Source organism: Candoia aspera, chromosome 7, assembly GCF_035149785.1.
Source record: "Candoia aspera isolate rCanAsp1 chromosome 7, rCanAsp1.hap2, whole genome shotgun sequence".
NCBI lineage: Eukaryota > Metazoa > Chordata > Lepidosauria > Squamata > Boidae > Candoia > Candoia aspera.
In genome coordinates this window covers 24,823,285-24,844,427 of record NC_086159.1, presented here as the reverse complement: position 1 = coordinate 24,844,427, position 21,143 = coordinate 24,823,285, and the positions used below count along the sequence as shown (strand labels likewise).

The 21,143-nt window shown below is 38.7% G+C and overlaps 2 protein-coding genes across 2 annotated transcripts in view; one reads left to right on the top strand and one right to left on the bottom strand.

The window, feature by feature from the left end:
* Nucleotides 1-16,146, bottom strand: part of TIMP3 (TIMP metallopeptidase inhibitor 3) — a 39,632-nt gene extending 23,486 nt beyond the window's left edge. The window contains exon 1 of the mRNA XM_063309435.1: nucleotides 15,647-16,146. Coding sequence (XP_063165505.1) covers nucleotides 15,647-15,770 — 124 coding nt within the window. The 5' untranslated portion in view covers nucleotides 15,771-16,146. The remainder of the gene's footprint in view (nucleotides 1-15,646) is intronic.
* Nucleotides 1-21,143, top strand: part of SYN3 (synapsin III) — a 182,237-nt gene that overhangs the window by 59,556 nt on the left and 101,538 nt on the right. The gene's annotated exons all lie outside the window — the stretch shown is intronic.

The following is a 21,143-nucleotide window of genomic DNA, read 5'->3' as shown; positions in this document are numbered from 1 at the left end:
TTTTGAGTAGACATACACAAGATTATGCTCTAAATCATCAAAATTCAAGCCTCAACAAAAGATGTAAATCCCTCACTGATTTCCAGACCACTCCTTATAACTTAGTTAAGAAAGATCTGGAGCCTGTATTTTTTATTTGCCCCAATATCCAGATAATTGTTGTGAGTGTTATTTTTGCCTTTTGCAGTCAACCCACTCCATCTTGGCCACTTTCCTGTCATGAATACAGCATGCTAATTCTTTTCAGCCTAGTTTTCCCACAGTTAAGTTTGCACCACCTTCAGCCAAAATATGTGTGTGTGTGTGTGTGTGTGTGTTTTCCTGTTGGATTTTCATGGGGAAGAGGCAATAAGGAATTCACCTTTCTACTTCATTTCTTAAAAGGATTATTTGAGTAAGATTAGTGTTTGTAAAAATGAAAGTCACAACTAGAGCTCAGGTCCAGTGTTACAAAAGCTCACACAATACTACCAGCCATAAAACCCAAGTGCTAATCCATGTTCAGATTTAGATTTACTGCATTTCCTTTGGAACACAAGCATATTAAAATTTTATGAAGCAAATAAGCTGCTGAAAGACTTACCACCCAATGAGGCAGGTCATCAGAATTAAAGCTAACCACATATCCAGCAAATAAAGTAGTGGAAAGAATTTTTTTTTTAATCCATGGGGCTGAATTCTATTTGCCTAATTTAAAGCATGCTCTGCCAAGGGCTACATAACTGATGAAGTGTTAACATCATGTTCATCTATTTTATAGGATAGCATCTATCTGAATATAATGACTACACTGTATTAAGAACGGATATGTTAGCTATGTTGCTTCCATTGAATACCACAGGGACATTTGATAGCATTAGTATTTCCAGTTTCATATATTGCTGCAACCACCTTTCCCAGTATTCTAAGAACCAGTGTTCCAAATCTGCTTGGTCTGGATTATGGGAATTGTAATCCAATACATCTGGAGGGCTGCAGATTGGAAAAGGCTATGCTCAGAGAACACAGCCGTTTGGTAATACAAATAAAGATAATAATATAATTGTCTCTGTGCTATTCAATTCATTTTATTTATCCAGTCCTATTTCCTTCTAGAAAGGATTTGTATAAATAAAATCAGGAATTTAGACAATTCATGTTCAACATTCATTTTGCTTCAACAGAATTCAAAACACATGAGCTCTGTCTTATTTCTGAACATGCCTTAGGACTTCATTCAGCCAGTAGCAGAAATGCCAAATGCAGAAAATAGTCAGGACTGAAAAATATTGTGTTATTTTGAGAGTTAGTGTCATCTACAATAATGTGAACCTTGGAATCTCCAAGGAGAAATGACACAGTATAAAATAGGCTTTTAACTCAATTTAATTGCTTTTAAATCTTATTTCCAGAACTTTTCTTATAATATAATCACTAGACATGACATTAGTAGAATTCCCAATACCAGCCATACTGGTTACATTCACAAATCTTATCTGAGATTTTATAACTTATTGATTACATTTGTCCTATAACCAGACAGAAAGCAAATACTTCTAGTTCTCAGAAACTGACCTAAGTGTTACAAAGATATTTCAGGTACTTAAGCTCATGTTTCATCCCATATGCTTCATTCAGTTATCTAAGGCTGTGCTAGGGGCACTTCACAATGATTTGGGAGGTGAATTTAAGGAACATGGCACTGCATTTTTGTTGTGGAATTAATGTTGTGTAATACTCTCTCTGGAAAGCCCATATGGCCCTGTTGTTATACTAAGAAAAAAATGGCTAGATATTTAATTGAGGGTGATACAGCAATCTCAGAGAAGGCAGGAGAATGAGATAATGGTTTGAATAAAAAGCTTGGGATATATGGGCTGGAGAACTAAGGATAAGACTGCCAAGTCTAAATTATGTGAGAACTCTTCTGTCTGTAAGAATTGCATAGAAGAAACCTATCTGTGGATTTATTAAACATCCCAACATTATAATCTGGCAATCCTAAGGGGATGGTGAGAGCCAAGACCTAGTAGAATAATGTGGGATGCTATGTACACATCATCAGGAAGTTTTTTCAGCCAAAAGTTTCTAATAGAAATAAGTTGTTTAACATTAACAAGTAAATAGTTCACCACAAATAGAGGGGGATAGGCCGAAGTTTTCCCCATAATAAATTGCCAGCAAATCCAATAGATCCATCACTTCCACATACCCATTTATTTAGCTAGAGGTGTGACCCCTAGATACTGATCGATATTGGGAAACCTAGAATTATTTCTCTATTGCAATACTAGTAGCTATACATATAAATGTTGTTGTTGTTGTTATTTTACACAAGTAAATTAATCCATTAGAAATTCATATCAGAGTTGGAGAAGCTGTGCTTTCCAGATGTTGACCATACTGGCTTAGGCTACTAGAAACCGTAGTTCAATAATATCTGGAAGGGGCAGACGTTCCACATAGTTGATTAATTGCTCTGTGGAATCAGGATACAAAAATCAAGTTTCTGGTTTCAGTGTCCTCAAATCTTTTGAAGCCTTGTGCAGACAGGAAAAGCTCACATACAGTACTTAGCTTTGGGTAAGACAACTGGGCAAAACCCTGCATACTATCTTATTTCAAATTGTTTTTTTTAATTTAGACGATTATGAACTCATTAAAAATACAATGTAAGTTTTAATAATGGAGGCCTTAATGAGACAGACGATCAGGAATTTCTGCAGCTGGCATTTTGTTTTTCTAAATTTTGCTTTAAGAAAAAATTGAATTTCATGAGAAAAGGACATAACTTAATAGCAGACATCTGCTGTATTTGCAGATGATCTCATGTCCAACCTATCATATCTCCCAAATGGCCAGACAGATTATGCAGTATAGTTCTAGATATGCCAATAATCTTAGTATGAAGCAGTATCTATGTTCCTACTCCCAAACTATTTCTGGGGAGTTTGTTCTTTCTGCATTTAATTCCACTTCTTCTGTCAGTTTTTCACATCTCTCCAGAATGACTGTCTAGGCCTAAGACAGAATGAGCAGTTTTGCAGCCAAGGGTCGCATTTCTTTGGAGAAAAGTAGCTAAGAGTTGAATATCAATGTTAGTTGGGACCAAATCAAGTGAATGTGATGACAGTTTAAAGTGGCAAGGACACCATTCCTCCCTATGCTTTGTGCATCATCCAATCATTGTTTCCCATGCACTAATGTACATGTATCCTCTTATTTCATTATTCTAGAAAGATAGGGTTCCCCCCAAAAAACATCTTTCACATTGTGGAGGTTCTTTTGGCTATTATTGGATGCACAGCAGGTTGGATAAAAGCTTTATAAAACAGTGTATGATGTTTCACACTTCCACAATAAAAGACCTTTGCCCTGGCCTTTTCCATCTCTTTAAGTTCTTACAGGTTAAATTGGCATACAGTCCTTGCCTTCCTTCAGAATTTCTTGCTCACATCAAGGATTTTGTGCCATCTCAGCTACCTATTCCCACAGTTTTCTTACACTCACCTATTCATAATCACTGTTTCCTTGATATATACAGTTCCTTTCTCCTTATTTTCCATGTTGGCTCACAAGCAGAATTCTCCTGTTCCCAGAATCAAAAGACAGCAACGTTTGCAGTAGCAGGAGGGGAGACTTGGTAGGAAAGTATGTTGGGGACTCAGTGTGGAGTGTGGCCTTTGCATACAGGCTTTGGCTTTCACATATTGGCCCTGGGTCAGTCATGCAGCTGTTCTTTTGCTAACTCTTTTCTAATCTCCAGTCAGCCTGGATAATGTCTATGTGCTACAATCAGTTGAACTGTGATCTGGAAAACTTGAGTACAAACCTTAGGTCCACTGTCAGCTCATTGGGTAGCCTTTATAAACAATTCTCTCTCAACACAAAGTAATACTGACCTACTTGATTACAGTAAGGTAGGAAACTCTTTATAAGCATTATATAAAAGTATAAAGTCCAATTTCATGGCTGAATGAGGTTGTCACTAACAAACAAGAATGTCAGGTAGAAGTCAGATAAACATTGGATAGAACCACTTCATAAAATCAATCACTTCTGTCTGGAAGCACCACTGGAAATTTGATGTTGGAACATAGGTATCCAAAATATTATTTCCATTTTATTTATAAATTCCTTATATTTATTCATTTAAGTGATACTGTTCTGCTGAAGTATATTCAGATTCTAGCAGATTCTAGAGTCCCCCTTTTTGGGGGAGATGGGCGGTGATATAAATCTGAATAATAAAATAAATAAATAAATAAATTTGGTTGGGAAAGATGCAGAGAAAAAGGTGAGTGTTTTTCTGGTAACACCACACACATACATTGTCAAACACATAAGTAATACTCAGTATCACCAGAGCTACAGGTGGAGATAATGCTGTATTTAAAAAGGAAAATGTATGTGGAGGGCATAGGGAATGGCCTTAAGGCAGGAGGAAGGGCTACCAAGTAAGGTAAGTAGGGCTTGACCCCAGTGCAGAAAATAACTTGAGAAAATATTTCAGACACGCCCCTCCCTAAAGATAAAGTGAAGGAGCAGGGAAGCACATTCAGACTTGCAAGGTGCTGTTACAATAAAAGTAGTCCTGATCTATATAGCATTGGTTTCTTAGTCTGATTTAGCTTGTAGGGCTGACAATGAAAGACAATTTCTTCTCAGTTCAGGGCCAAGAGTTCTGTGAGTAAAGACTGAAACATCTATTTCTCTGCCCATCCTGAGATTTTGGGAAGGTTGCTTTCTTCAGCAGGTCTGAAGTACGCATGTGCAGTGGTAATTAGATACTAACAATCTGACAGAAGTGCATTATGTAATATTATAATATACTCACTCTTCCATGATATTATTGAATTAATGTGGTATAGTGGTTAAGGTGTCAGACTAGACTGGGAAGATCCAGGTTCAAGTCTACTTGTAGTCACAGAAAGTACATGAAAAAAATAAGGGGCAGGGTAGCTTACAGTTGTTCAAACTGAGCTAACCGTTCAAAAAGGCATGTAGCTAATACTGTAGGAAAAACTCAGAAAAGGTAAAGCACAAAAAATAACTTAGGCTCATAAAGGAAACCAAAGCAAGAAAAAAGGGGGAGGGGGTACACAATGATGGTAGTACAAGAAAGAAAAAGAAAGGCTTGATGCCACTTGCTTCTATCTTCTCAAAGGAGAACTGTGTTCAAATGGACATAAAGAGTAAAGTGACACACAGAAAGAGTGGCAAGTCAAGGTAAGTAGAGAGAATATTAGGGAGCACTTAGCCACCATGACCCAAACCAACTGCATCTGAGATTCTTAAAGGAGCTTGGGGATGTAATCTGAGGATTCCTTTCTGTGATCCTTGGGAAATCATGAAAGATGGGAGTAGTGTAGAAGGATTGGAAAATGACAAATGTTTCTACCTTCAAAGGGGGGTGGGGAGAGAGAAGCCAGGTAACTACAGACTACTCAACTTAGTATAGATACTGGGCAAATCTCTGGAACAGATTATTAAACACCTTGTTAGTAAACATTTAGAAAAGAATGCAGAGCTTGTCATGAGCCAGGATGGGATTATCAAGAAAACATCATGCCAAATCAACCTGATTTTTTTTTGATAGAGCAACCATAGGAATGTGATAGACACAGTATACCCTGACTTTAGCAATGCATTCAGCAAGACCTTCTATGAGATCCTAATAGAGAAGATGACAAAAAGAAAACTGAACTGCTACTATTGGAAGGATACACAGCTGGCTGAACACATGTACCCAACAAGTGTATGTCAATGGCTCTGCATAAAACTATAAAGCAGTGTGAGCTGGAAAGAGTGCAGAGCTCCATTCTAGGCTCTCTGCTGTTCAACATATTTATAAATGACTTGGCTGTGGGGTTAGAAAATACGATTACAGGTAGTCCTTGTTTAGCGACCATTCACAGTTACTACAGTGATGAAAAAGTAGCTTTACAAACAATCCTCTCATTTATGATCTTTGCAGGTCTGTAAACCAAAGGAAAGCTGAAGTAAGAACATAAGCACAGTGGCAGTTTCACTTAGTGACCACTTCACTTAATGATGCAGTTGCAGGTCCCAATTGTGGTTGCTAAACAAGGACTGCCTGTATCAAATTTGCAGATAACACAAAGACAGGAGAGATAAGAAACACCTTAGACGACTATGTCAAGATTCAGGAGGATCTAGAGAAGCTGGAAATTAGCTAGATGAAGATGAAGTAAAGCTCTACATTTGAGCATGAAAAATCAAACCATGAGTATATGGTGGGGACCACCATGATGGGCAGCAGTACATGAGAAAAGGGTCTTGATAACAGGCATGTACCTGTCAATAGCGTGATGCAACTGAGAAAAACTAAATGTAGTCCTAGGTTCCATCCACAGAAGTACAATGTCAGATTAGGAGAATCATACTTGTAAGTCCTCACTATCCTGCATTGATTATACTGCACCTAGAATGTTGCATCCTGCATTTTAAGAAAAACACTGACAAAGATATCAATGATAAGAGGTCTGGAAGAAAAAACTTATGAGGAATAACCAAATTTCACAAGGCATCAAAATCCTCAAGCTAGCCTTTGCCTCTGTCACTCAGTTACTTTTTATAGCTGCTACACTATTCCCTACCTTTTCCCAGCATATTCTGCTTTAAAATAAAACCTGGCCAAAGCATCTCTCATAACATGCCTGAAGATGTTACCTATTGATGTGATCCCAAATGCAGTCTAGGATTAATTAATAATTAATTAATTAATTAATTAATTAATGCATCTCTCATTAATTAAGCTCATGAAGATTTCAATAATAGTTTATCTGTAATTTTTTTTTAAAAAATCCATTCTGGAGGCAAAGAACTTCAATTTGTTTCAAGATGTGCACCCAGGATTGGAAACATTAGTCTATATATGCTATTGTTACTGCTAACTCTTTTATGGCAAACACAGAGGATGAATTGAATTCAGTGTTAGCACGTAATATGGAGCACGAAGCATCTGCTTTATGCAACAGATTCATGCAGATGTGTTGAGATTGTGTCAAAGAAATAAAAAATTTAAAGACAAAACACTTTATCAGAGGACAACAGCATCCACCCATTACATCAGCAAATTCCTTGCATAACATGAGACATATGCTCATGAATTTATTAAAATATTTTAGTCAAAAAAAGGCTTGGGAAAGGATTATCATTAAAGAGAAAAAGGCATCACTCCAGAACTTTTTTCACCCTATACATAATTGAGTTTTTAGTCACAGGCAAAATGGTATTTATTATATTTAACCAGAAAGAGAACAAGGAAGGGACTTTCCAGATGTATATTCTGCTTCCTGAAGAATCCTAGCTTCTCATATAAAAAGATCACAAACACAATGATCACAGCTTTGTAAAAGAATGACACTGCATTCATCAATATTATTCCATGCAGGAAAACAAAAGGGGAACAAAAATACTTTGTTTGTAAGAGGGAATCAGTCATCTTCATAGGAGTTCCCTTGGCCATTTCCTCTTTTGTCCAGAGATCTTGCCCCATTCTTCCAACTTGCAACCTGCAGTCTGTTCCTACTCATGCTTCACCAGAAGTCAGTCTCATTGAGACTTATTTCCATGTTAGCATACATAGTATTGTAGTACAGCACTACTAAATAAAGAGATATTATGGTGTCCTAAGCTGTACATTTAGTAAATCTATATATTAAGATTCCAACCAGTTTAACTTGTAGGGTTGCACACACTTCAACCATTATTCTAAGGTGCTTCAGACTTTGTCTCACTATACATTAAGGTACCCTGACTTTTTTCAGGTTTGAAGGTATGGCTTTAAGGAATCCACTCTTTAAAGTTAGTGCAGTTCTTAAAGCAGCAGCACATTTTTATCAGCCTTACACTGAAAAAAAGTTGAGCTTTTTCAGAAAGATGCAGGAGTACAAGGTTAATAGCCCTTCTTCCATAATACTTATCAATTTAATCACAAATGTGACACAATTCACCTTTGTTGATGAGCTACCCTGACTCACCTGATTTTTTTCATTGTTTAAAAAGAGTATTCTAATTTTAACAAAATTAAATGGGAAGTTGGCATACTTCAAGGCATAGCACTAGTTTTTAGCATCATCTTTCTTTCAAAAGATTCTCTGGGCCCCACATGAGCATACTTAGAAAAAAAGGGGGGGAGGTTAGTTATAACTCAGTGCTTTGTTTGAAAATAAGTACACCTACCCAGAAAATAGACCAAATTAACCTGGGAGTTGGCAGTAGGTGTCAATGGGATTCAGAAGGACAGCATTTTGATGCAATATTTTGACTGGCCACGCCCATCCATGGCAGTTATTTTATGAGTGTTCATGACAAGCTGGTCAAAAGAAGTTGGGAATCTCTGCTTGTCCCTGCTCACCTACAGGCTTGATCCCTAATCCTCCTGACTCCTGAGGGGGTCAGAAGTGATGGATTGGATCTGGGAGGCGGTCAATGACACATTAGGGTACTGACAGGAGCCTTGAAGGAGGCTGTAGTGCACCCCCACCTCAAGAAGTTCTCTATAGCCCCGTCTCTCTTTGATAACTATCACCTTGTTTCTAACTTCTCTTTTGGGAAAAGGCTATTGAAAACGTGATTGGTGTTCAGCGACAGAGCTGAAATGGATTATCTGGACCCTTTTCAATCAGATTCAGGCCTGGGCATGGCACCAAGACAGCACTTGTGTTGTGACCTGGATGGGGGAGGAGATCCCTTCCTGGTCCTCTCAATGTCTTTCTATATCACTGACCCTGGTATCTTTCTGCAGGGGTTGGAGACTGGAGGCACTTTTTTGTAGTGGTTCTTCTCTTTCTTCAGGGATTGATTCTAGTTGGTACCAGTGGGGGAGGAGAGGTAAGCTAGGCAGTTCTTCCTTTGTGGAGTACAACAGGTCTTGGTCCTCTCTCCTCTGCTTTTAATATCTACATGAAACTGCCGGGAGAGGTCATCCAACAGTTTGCGCTTAAGTATCAGTAATACTGTATGTTGATAATACCTAAATGTACATCGCTACTGTGGGCTACACCAGAGATGCTGCCAAACTTTTAACCCACTATCTGGTGGCTTGAAGGTCCAAATGAAATGAAAAAAGGTTTAAACTGAACTCTAACAAAATGGAGTTAATGAGTATCTATTTTGAGTTCCTGACATTTCCAGTTGTTTCTTTTATGGGGTGGCACTGCCTCTGAAGCACAAGTTTATGACTTGAGTGTCCTAAGTGAGAGCTACTTCTGGATGGGCAGGTGAGGACCATAGCCAGAGGAGCCATTTTCCAGCTTCAGCTGAGCTACCAGTTTCAACCTTAACTGTAACTAGTTAGGGCTATGACTAGGACATCTGGATAACTACAATGCACTGTGCCTTTGAAGAGCATCCAGTAATGCCCAGTTGTTGGCGACTTATATGCCAACATAAGCATGTGACATCAGTGCTCTGGATTCCACACTGGCTGCCTACTAAAGTGCTTTTTTTTTTTTTACCATTAGAGGCACTAAAGTATCTCCAGGTCTCCTCTTCCACCCAGTTTTGCCCCACCAGTTGCAAAGTTCCCAGAGAATTGTTAGTACTTCTCTACATTCCTGATGTAAGGGAGATAGAGGCCAACAGGCATTGTTTCTCTGTTGTGATGACGGTATTTCAGAGCACTCTCCCCCATGAAAGTAGGCAGCTCCTACCTTCTTAAGGGATATATGAGGTAGCAATCCTACACATACTTACTTAGGAACAATCCCTTCTGTACCCAGGGGAACTTCTGAATAAATATCTTATAGAACTGCAATTATCCTTCAAGCTTCAACTTTCCCTTCCTAGAGTCTCTAAAACTTGGCTAGCTTAGTGGAAGCCCCATTTCTTGGGTCAATGCAGCTGCATTGTTACTAAGACCTCAAGGGGCTTGCATTCAGCCAATTCATTTGATGCAGCTGCTCACTCAGGTGACTTCAGAGTAAATGAATACAATATAAGCACAGAAGAATTAGCCCTCGGCAAAATCTCCTTACTTCTAGTCATGGATTTTGTAGCTTAGGGAGTTTATAATTCCATAGGGAAACAGAAATAACCAATATGCACCCTAAAATAAACTACATATGCCAAATCAAAAAGTCCACCAGAGAAAGGTGGAAGTAGAATTTGGATCATCAAATTAGCAGTTTGCAACTAGACAGTAAATCCCTTAGCAATCTATATAGCCCGATGAAGTTATATCAAGAAAGGAAAACCTGGAAGGAGCTAGGGACAACTTTCTTTACAGCAATTTTACCAATACATTGAACAGGAGACATACTTCAAGCTAAACTATGGTTTACTAAACCTAGTTTAATTGAATAAATCACCATTTGTTGAGTTTGGTTAACCTGCTATGCCAGAAAACATGGCTGGATTCATATAACATTCTAAGCCAAAACCAAACAAACCATGCTATGGCTTAGCACAATGTGTGAATTGAGCCACTGTAACAAATAAAACAATATTAAATGATGGCAGTTTTAAATCACTCTGTGTCGCTGTATGGGAGAAATAGGAGGCAATTGGGCATCAGCTGTCATTGGTTCTCAGTTGAGGAAGTGGGCAGGTATTTCTTCACAATAATCCTGTTGCTATCACAGCTCTCTGACTATGAGGGCCAGCAGGATAAGCACACTCTTTCTTATTCTGATGCTCCTTCTTGTCAGTAGCTAACCTAGTATCCTCCAGATTGGTGCCAGATTTGGGATGGTTGGTATAGACACCCATTTCCCCACCCTGATGCTGTGTAAATAGGACTGGACTAACTTTCATGATGCATTTGTACAAAATACTTTCATCTTTTTGCTCTTCCAGTATAAAAGATTTGGCAGTAATCCTATCTTTACCTAGACACTGTTAATTCAAGGATAGGATTGCACAATGAAAAATAAAAGGAGTGACTGCACAATAGTAGCTGAATTTGAGCAAACTGTTTCTTTCAAGTTCAGGCATTTCTTTCCTTTCCTTCTGAAACCATATTGGCATTTCCTTTAAAATAAAATGCAGCAAATCCTTTTCAAGGATTCTATTTTGCCATTGTATTTACTTGCAAAGAGAACTATGAATAGATCTGTCCTGGCAACCCTGTTTCAAGCATCAACCCCTTGGGGCACTGACTCCTCCCTTTAAGACATGTATTTTGTCAGAGTTGAAGAGCTATAAAAAGTTACTTGTTTTATAAACCAGCATGCAGTTTAGTCTGCTTTAAATAAAGTACCAAACTGCAACAAGTCTCCATGGAAACATTTAACTCTTCATCAGCTAGAAATTTGGATCAGCTTCTTCCCCTTTTGATTCTAAGAAAGAATGGCAGTGTTTACTAAAGAGGTGCTGGCAGGGCTGGTGGCTTAAGGAAGACCTTGCTTTCACAACTTTGTGTTCCACAAAATGAAGGATCAAAAATAACCACTTATTAGAAATTCTGCTGCTGCTTCATACACCGTTCTCTAAAGGATACATTAAGCTCCAATTCACCTCTAATTCCATCTGTAAATAGGATTCTGAAACTGGTATTTCAAAATAAAATGTAGCATAGTGAAAAACATGGCACCGAGTTAACAGAAATCCACCTGTTGGTGATTTACTGACACCAAAGAAGTAATCTACAGGCTGAATACAACTCTTTTAGACACCATTTTGCAGTCTGCCGAGTGCCTCTAGTTCACAACACCAAAATTCGGCAGCAAAATAGTCAATTTTCAGCAGTGCAATTTTTAGCTAAACTAGGTGGCCTGGGTCACAGATAGCACTCTGTTTCAAATTGTCCCTCAAAACCAGGGATATCACAAGGGCTCAAAGACCCTGCATCCAAGTAAAAAAAGATTGTGTAGCCCTGGCTTACATCATTAACATCATAGAAGTGATGATAACACCAGGTGATTAGGATGATTTGTTACTGTATCTGGATACAACTATTTTCTTGCTTTGCTTAATGCAGTAAATTTAAAATCACATATAGGTCACTATGAACATTTTACATGCTATATGCAATCATTTCCCTTTTGCTGGTTTAAAAGGCAGTAAGATTAAAGATTGGTTAAAGATCTATAAAATAATCCTAGATAGAATTAAACTATATTACACCAACTTAGCATGTGAAAGAGATGGCTACATGCCTTAGTGTTCCTGTGTATTCATGCTAGATACAAGGTGCCTTTAATTTCAGTTTAGAAAACTTTATAAACTGGATTCACATAGATGTCATAATGTGATTTGGTTGGTTTTGTATTAATACAAATGCATGACTAAGGATATGATGGCTTATTCAACAAGCCATAGTTAAACTTACCACAGTATGTGTAGCAAATATTGACCACAGAAACATTTTAGTACAGTATGAAGGGAAAAAAAACCAGTATGGGAATACTAGTTTTTCATGGGCTGGCAACCACAAATTAGTAGACTCTCCATACATCACAGAGATAGTTGGACCACTTGCAAAAAGTTTATTCAAAGAAGATACATGCTTTGCCACAAACATTAAAGGGTTGTGATTCCATATCAATGTAGATGGAAAGTGTTGTATCTTCAAGACTCTCTCTTTAAGACAAACAGTGAAGTCCAGAAGCAGTTATGCCAACAGTTACTTTCAAGCCATTTGCACTTATATTCAGAGACATCCACAGGATTAGGAAGTGTTGTCAAAATTACAAAAGCAGTGTCATGCCAACATGACATTAGCTCTGCCCCTTTCATATACTGTATGTATGCAATGTCAGAACACATGTACAAAAGTGGCAAAGCTTGCATTACATTGATGCAATGCTTTTATCATTAGACTTCCCTGTGGTCCCTTCTGCTTACATTATTTCCTTTTTTATATTTTTATTTTTCTCTTCCATACTTCCCAGTAGAATAGCTCTATCTTGTTCTTTTTTATCTCCCACATTCACTGGCTACAGAAACAAGTAGAGTGGGAAATTCATAGCCATAGCTTTAAAGCTAAAAAGATCATACATTGTCACATATCACAGCAAATTAAGGGCACGTGGGAAGTTTTCTGGTACAGAGAAGACAAACTGGCATTCATGTTTTCAAGAAAAGGCCAGCTGCCTTTTGGCAGTGGACTCTGAATTGACATGCCTACTCCTACAGAGCAAATAAAACATCAATAATAAAAGTCTTTTAGAGGACTTTGAACTGCCCCAGTTACCCTTGTGCATCCTCTGATATAACACCATTGACAGAATGTTCTAGTCTAATACTACTAAAGTAAAACTGCAGCTCTCGGAGCTGTTTCAATATATATGATTTTATTGGTTTTCAGCAGCTGACAGGGTACCTACACTAGACGTGAATAAGGGTCATTGTCTAGAGTCTAAGTCTCCATTTAGAAACAAACAAACCTTTCCATGGGAGTTACTGAGTGACTATTTTGAAAACCAAAAGTTAACTAATGCCACACACATAAAGTACTCAGGTTAGTAATGAAAATATCCATAAAGTACTTCCACACAAGCAGCCTATTGAAAAGAAGGGCTACATCTAATCTATGGGTGTGTCAGAGACTTCCAGTCTATAGCATAGTTTTGATTTTATATCAAACTTCTTTTACCTAAAAACAACTACTATCATGCTTGCTTTATTCATAGTCTAAGTCCATGTAAATGCTTCCACCCATATGCTTTCAGCATGCCATGTATGCAATTTACTTCCCATTAAGCTTACAAAGATTTCACTAGCTTGGGAACAAACATAGAGTTGGCTGGATCCCAAATATTCTGGGAGGATTTTACATCAATATGAAACTAACACAACTTTGAGATTAGGAAACAATATTCTTTCGACCTCTTTATAATGACTGACATTTGAGGAATCTTTAAACAAGGATTTTGTTCTAGTTTGGAACCAGCTGCAGAAATGTCTGATTTTATAATTAAGTTTTGAAAGCAAAACATTTTTTCCCACCTAGGCTGTTTATTAGAAACTGAAGCAAAACTGCTATGTTCTTTGCAATACTGTGATTCTGTAGAGCTTGTGGACAGTCCTACTGGCCTTACCATTATTCCTGGCCTCCAAGCATTACATTCTGTTTCTGTTTCTTTTCCATAGGCATTGTTTAGAATATATCTTCCTCTCTCTCCCATGCTAGCTACCATGGCAACAAACAGCTATGATACCCCAACTATTGGGAAAAGTCCTAGTTGCAAACATTATAACATGTTATCATCTCCCTATCACAGGAGAAGTGGCAACTTTGTAGTCAGGAATCTTGGTAGCAACTGCTTAGATTTTATTTTTGGAAAACAGTAAGGCAAATGTATACATGTACTGAAAACCTGAGTGGAAAAAACCTGTTGACAATGTCTTTTACTTCCTGTAGGGTGGGAGTAAGGGGATTCTTCCAGGTCTGCCAATTGCTCAGGAAAATGATTGACATTGTTGTATTGTTCTATTGGAGAATGCACTGATTGACTCATTGTGTTCTCTACAGTCTCAGCATTTTTAGGGCTACAGAAGTCATCAGGTCAGCTTCAAAGTGCTTTATGAGAAACTGGGGAATGGAAGCTTTGTAGTTTGCAAATGCTCTCAGAAGGAGCTAACAAATTATTTGCAGTATGATATGCCTGACAGGCAACCACCATACTCAAGATTAAACTAATGGGTTGACAAAAACTTTCAGCTGAGATCCCTCAGTAACAACAACATAATGCAAGGGAAGGAGTTAATAACATGAAATACTTTGCTGGTGAGAAGGGAGATCAACAGATGGGTCTGATGCTCAGAATGGTCTTGAAAGTTACCATAACAGACTTCAAAATGTATGTGTTAGATTTATATCCTGCCTTTTGTAGAAGAGCTTCAAGGTAGTGTACGTAGCATTCCCACAGAAAAATCCTGTGAGGTAGATTGGCCTGAAAAAGAGCAACTGTACCAAAGTCACCTAGTGAGCTTTTACCTGAAGCTGGATCTCCCCAACCTTAGTCTAACACTTAACCACTACACCACACTATCTACATAGGCAGTACCTGTGCAGAAATTTTTTTTTTATCATCCCATTAGTTGTATTTATACATACAGATTGGTTAGACATATATACAGAGGAATCATATTTAACTAGATTTCAGATTCTTTCCCGTATTTAATCTATGACCTGCAGGTAAATACATTGGGTGGAGCAGTAGTATTAGCACATAACTTTATCTTGTAAATTACATCTTTAAAGCCTGCAAACTATACAACACTATTTAGAAGCAGAATCCTCTAAAAACAATCAGACAAGCTTCCAAGTATAGACATTATAGGACTGTAGCTGAGTTAAAACTCACTTTTTCTATTTTTTTCCAGAAAATCTCCCCTGACCTCACAAAGTTAACAGAACTTTCCAGCTATCTTTAACTATAATGCCACTGGGACAAAGTAGGAGTGCCATTCATATACGTGCAGGAGAACAGAAATGAGTGCGAATAGCTTAGACTTGTAAGGCTGGTTAACTATTTAGCAAAGCAACCCCAAACAGCTTATTTTGCCAGTGTTTTCGCCGTTTCAACTCAATGCTTAAAACTAACCCGTTTCGGAGTGTAATAGTAGCCCGCCGACAAACTCATGCCTGTGCTTCAAACGAGAACACACGGCTCTCGAAAATCTGACAATCAGGAATACTTTGGCACCAACAAGCTGCCGCGTACAGTTAGCGAGAGGGGAACGCCACACTCACCAATGTCAGAGTTACAGAACGCATCCTGGGGGTGAACTGGGACGCAGGTACAAGCTTCGACCAGCAACTCAGTCAGGCTCCAGCTGCAAAGCAGCAAGAAAAGGCTCAGCACCCGCCCTGACATACTGTCTCGCGACTGCTGTTAGTATTATTCCCCTACTCGATGGTCTCCACCCACGTGGAGAATTTTTCAGAAGTAGAGAAGGATGCTTTTAGAAAGAAAAAAAAAGTTGCAGTTCTGCTTCGTCCCGGCGCTCCTTCCACTTTTCGGCGAGGCGAGCGCACTAAATGTGGCAGCACTTTTTGCGCAGTTCGTTTCTATTAAAGTGCGGGCTCGAATCTCTCTCTGCGAGTTCGAAGCTCCCCAGCAACTCGCGTGCGCGCCTCTGCGTTCTTGGCGGCTGCAGGGAGTTATAGCCTTGAGCGCGCCCCACACGGCTATTGGGGTGCCGCCCCCCGGACCAATTGGAGCCCCGCATTACCTCATGCCTCAGGAAAAGGGGAGAGGCTACCAAAAAGAAAAAAAAAACCCTGGTTGGAGGCGGGGTCCTACCAAGGGATTCAGTTCCATATAGGGAATAATCTGTATTCTCTGTTTTCTCTGTATGTGGCAGTTGGGGCTACAAGCAGGATTTCTGTTGACAGTTACAAAAGAGGAACAGGAAGGACAAGTAGAGACTAGAGGCATGGGGCTGAAGCAGGGATGAAGAGGCATGTTAGAGGGAGCTTTGACAAATACAGGCAAGAGAAGGAAACCAGCAATTGCTGGTCCTAATGGCTATATTTTATCTATTTATTCAAACATTAATATTCCTCAACTTCACAGCAGTTTACGGGTTAAAATACTGCCATGGGGATTTTGGTCTAAAAGCTACAACACAAAATGAAAAAAAGGTGGGGAAAAGAAAAGCAAGAATACTCGCATCAGAGATTTTAGAACAGTCAAGTGCCATTCAGCTGTAAAGGGCTGAAAGGCATTTTAGCAGTTGTTGATAGTGTTTTATTGTCTATCCTGAATGGAAACACCTCAAAGAGAATCAGACTGGAAAATAGTTGGTTTCTCAGCTCAGCTAATGGATGGCTCTTTATTATGAGGGTTGAATGAAAAGTAATGCTTCCCCCTCCATATCTTTAGTTTAAATAAGGGTATTTTAATAAATGAAACAGGGAAATAATCCTTGAAATAAGCTCTTTTGTCAGCTTTATTTCCTTCTCCACATAATCACCACCATGCCAATGATGGACAAGCTTCTTAAGACATTATGAAAGAACTCCATATTATGTCTCTTCAACCAGGTCCTGACAGTCCTTTTCATCTCTTCATTTCAGTTAAGTAGATGCCCAAAAAGGCATTCTTCAATTTTGGGAAAAGCTGGTGTTGCCTTGAAACTCAGGCACCAAGTTTTGCATGGAGCTGATATGAACTTGGTCCCTGAATTTGAGAGATACTAATTTTGCAAAGTGACTTTTTCACCCATCTGAAAATACGAATGACCAGGTAATTCAGGCAAAGCAAAAAGCATTTATTAAGGGGGTCAAGTCTTTTTATAGGGTACAGATACAAATGATACATACATCTGGTATATGTGATGCATCAGGAAGCAATAAATCAAACAATAAGACACTGATTTCATGTGAGACTTGAACAGTAGAAAACATTGATTACAGAATACATTCCACAAGTGGCAAATTTATGGGTTACTTCACCCCCTTTCCCAGCCGAGTTTGTATTTGCAAGTGTATTCAAGGACTAGAATACACTCCCTATTGTATAGTTGCTGAAAAGGCAAGTTCTCACATACCAGAAGAAATGGCCTTGGCCCAGAAGAAAAATATGCTTTCCTAAAGTTAGAAAAGAAGGCTAGACTGCCATGGTAAAAATGCTAATATCACTTTTTCAAAATGCTAATAATGATGCCTAAAATTCCAGGTAACATTGGCAGTCACATAGTGCCAAAGCTGAACTGTATGGCAGAGGGTGGTAAGATGGTGAGATTCAGCTTTGCAATTCCCTCTTGGACAGTTCATGAGCTATGCAACCTAACATTGTTGAGTTGAAGAAAAAAATCCTTTTTGTGCTTCTGAACCCTATTTAATCATGTGAGGGTTGCAATGTAGCACTCTGGGTTGACGGTGATATCATGTTTCAGGAAATCCATGCCAATAAAACTACCTGCATCCCAAAAAACAGTAATCATAAGTTGTCCTGCCAAAGCCTAGGTTTTGATTTTTTTTTTCCCAGCTGGTAAAGCTTTGTGATGATATTTCATGAACTGACGCTTCATTTCTGGGACATATTGATGAGCCCATGTTTCATTGTCTGTCATGTTGGTGTGAAAAAGTTCCTCGCCTTCATTCTCATTGCATGACACAATTTACCAGCAAATTTCAATTCCTGAAGCTTTCATCTCTTCCATCACCATGCAAGGAACCAATTGCACAACACTTCTGACATTGAAAAATATCAGTAATGTGACCACATGTTCTCAAGCTTGACAGCAGTTTCCCTTTGACTAATCTGTTCATCAGTTCTTCTCATGTAAAACTCATTGGATGCTGTCAGGTTGTCACAGGTTGGTCGCACAAATCAGCTCTTCCTGGTTCACAATTTTTATACCTTTGGCCCAGCAACACACACTACTCACATTAACAGTTATAAACAACCTGTGATTGGTAGTCAATTTCAATTGGAGAGATTCTTTAGGCAATCAAAAATCAATCATGGTACGTTGCTTAAAGCTCACTGATGAGTACTCACTGCAGGCTTCCATTTCACAAACAACAGCAACACAAGTTTTCTCACAGCAACTTCCTGATAAATGAAGTGAAAGCACAGATGCAAAAGAACCCATCCAAGTTTCTAGCTTCTAAGTACTGCCACAAGTTTGTGACATAAAATTGGAGGCATTACTTTTCATTCAGCTCTTGTGTATATTTATACGTGTGTGTGTGTGTGTACACCCACATACATATAGAATTTTTATATAGTATGTGCTATATAAGAAGGCTGGGATCTCTATTATCTCCACTATTGGAAACAATTTGCCTCTGGTACCATTTGCTGTTGCCCTCATCTGATCCAACTGTCTGGCTTTTCTGCTCTTATCATCGAAATGAGTGGCCTGGGAGTGCAAAGGTGGTTTCTGAAAGTGGAATGACTTCCCCAAGAATTGAAATGATAAATGTAGGACTGGAATGACAACTTCAGGAACCAAAAAAACAATTCATTGAAAACAGAGATGTAACTGGAATTATTAAGAATAAAATTGCAGTCATTACAATTACAGATCCAAGCCCATAATTTTACTCCTAGGGGCCATTGTTCTACTTTCAATAGCCATATTTCAGTCTCAGGCATTTATCCTAGGCTTGTTTTTTTTCCCCCTCACATTTAGTAGCAGGAGCTGGCAGTCCAATCCAAAAAGCTTGAAGAGTCCTCATTCCAGTCTGAGACCACTTATTTCAAATCCTAATCTATCATTTCAGTCCTAAGAGCCTCCAGTTCCTGACTATTTTACTTTCTCCCACAGAATGGCATTCCAGTTTTGTGTAGGGGCAGGAGAAGTCACTTTTGATCCATCATTTTAGTCCCAGGGATTTCATTTCACTCCGACAAGGACACTCATTCACAGAGCGTTCATTCCAGTCCCAGTATCCATGATTTCAATACTGAGGCCCTCAGCAGGCATTATTCCAGCCTTAAGAATTGACATTCCAATTCCTGATCCACTGATCCAATCCCAGGTACTATTATTCCCAATCCTGAGACCATCATTGCAGTCTCAAGGACTGTTATTCAAGACTTGGGGACCATCATTACAGTTTCCTAAGGTCTGCCATTATCATTCCCATCATTTATCCCTAATACTATGCCTAACATGGTTTAATTACTTAAGAGAGAAGTAAAGTACTTTTTAAAATATAAAATATGCTCCTTTACCGAGGTAGCATAAAGAATAGGGTAAGGTTTCCCTTGACGTAAAGTCCAGTCGTGTCCGACTCTAGGGGGCGGTGCTCATCTCCATTTCTAAGCCTTAGAGCCGGCGTTGTCCGTAGACATTTTCCAGGTCATGTGGCCAGCATGACAACACGGAACGCCGTTACCTTCCCGCCGAAGCGGTACCTATTGATCTACTCACATTTGCATGTTTTCGAACTGCTAGGTGAGCAGGAGCTGGGACTAGCAACGGGAGCTCACCCCGCCGCGTGGTTTCGAACCGCCGACCTTCCAATTGGCAGCTCAGCGGTTTAACCCGCAGCGCCACCGCGTCCCTATAAAGAATAGGGTATAATGATATTATTCTCTACTGCCAAGACATTTGATGAAACGTTTAGCTATTGGTTATGTATTTTAATTGGATATTTAACTTCTGTAGATTTAAATGTGTGACTCTGTGTGTTTGTGTGTGTTGTTTATGTCAGCTGCCTTGAGTACCCTGAGGATGAAAAAGTGAGGTGTATTTTGAAATAATAAATATTTTTTTTAAAAAAATAAAATAATAAAGCAGGAAAACCAATATAAACCATCTCATTTCCTTCCTCTCTGAGATCCATTTCCTTTCAGAATCTGTATTTATAATTCTCATTGTTTCATAAGTCTCTTCAGATAGTGGACAGTCTTGCCATTTATTTTAATGCATCTCTTTTGTTCTTGCCTTGATGTAAAACTATTTTATTAATTCAGGGTGTTCTGTTGTGTGTTCTGTCCAAAATATTCAAAAAGAAAGTCTTCATGCAATATTGGTGCTTCAGACTACATGGCTTTCATGTAATAACAACAACAAACAACATCTGCAGTTATTATGTGAATAACATCAAAACTGAATTTAACAGGTCTGAGTAGAAGCTAATTTTATTTATTGTATACTCACCTCATTATACTACATAACTTCTGGACAGTAGATATAGCCATATTCATCAGTGGGTTTTTTTTTACTATAGTATAACCTCTTACAACTAAGATAGTATTGCAAGTCTGAGAGGTTTGATTGCTTGAAGGTGGTCAAATGTAGTAGCTATTTCAGCCCAATGACATGGTGTGATAATAACCAGAAGATTTTCTATTTACTGTATTCATTATGCCATTAGAAAACAGCTGCCTGGGGAGGCTTGACTATTGATAAAGCAGCTGCCATAGTGACCAGGCCTAAACTCAAAACATCCATTTATTAGTGGGCATACTGATGAAGTTGCTTCCCACCTCTCCATCTAGTTCCCCAAGGTCTTCTCTACTGCCCAAACTTACTTCTGTTGCTATCTATGTGCAAATAGGCGTATATTCACACAGCAGTGTCTGAGGTGGGGAGATTATATTAATTGACTGAGTCTGATGAAAGCAGCATCCCACTGTAAAATCACAAGCCTCACCTCTTTTGTACATGTATCATGTCTTTGCACACATCCAAAAGGGATAGAGCTCATAGCTCAACTGCACAATCATTTTGATAAAAACGGCAGAAGCCTATGGATGTCCATGCATCTAGACAAAACACAGAAT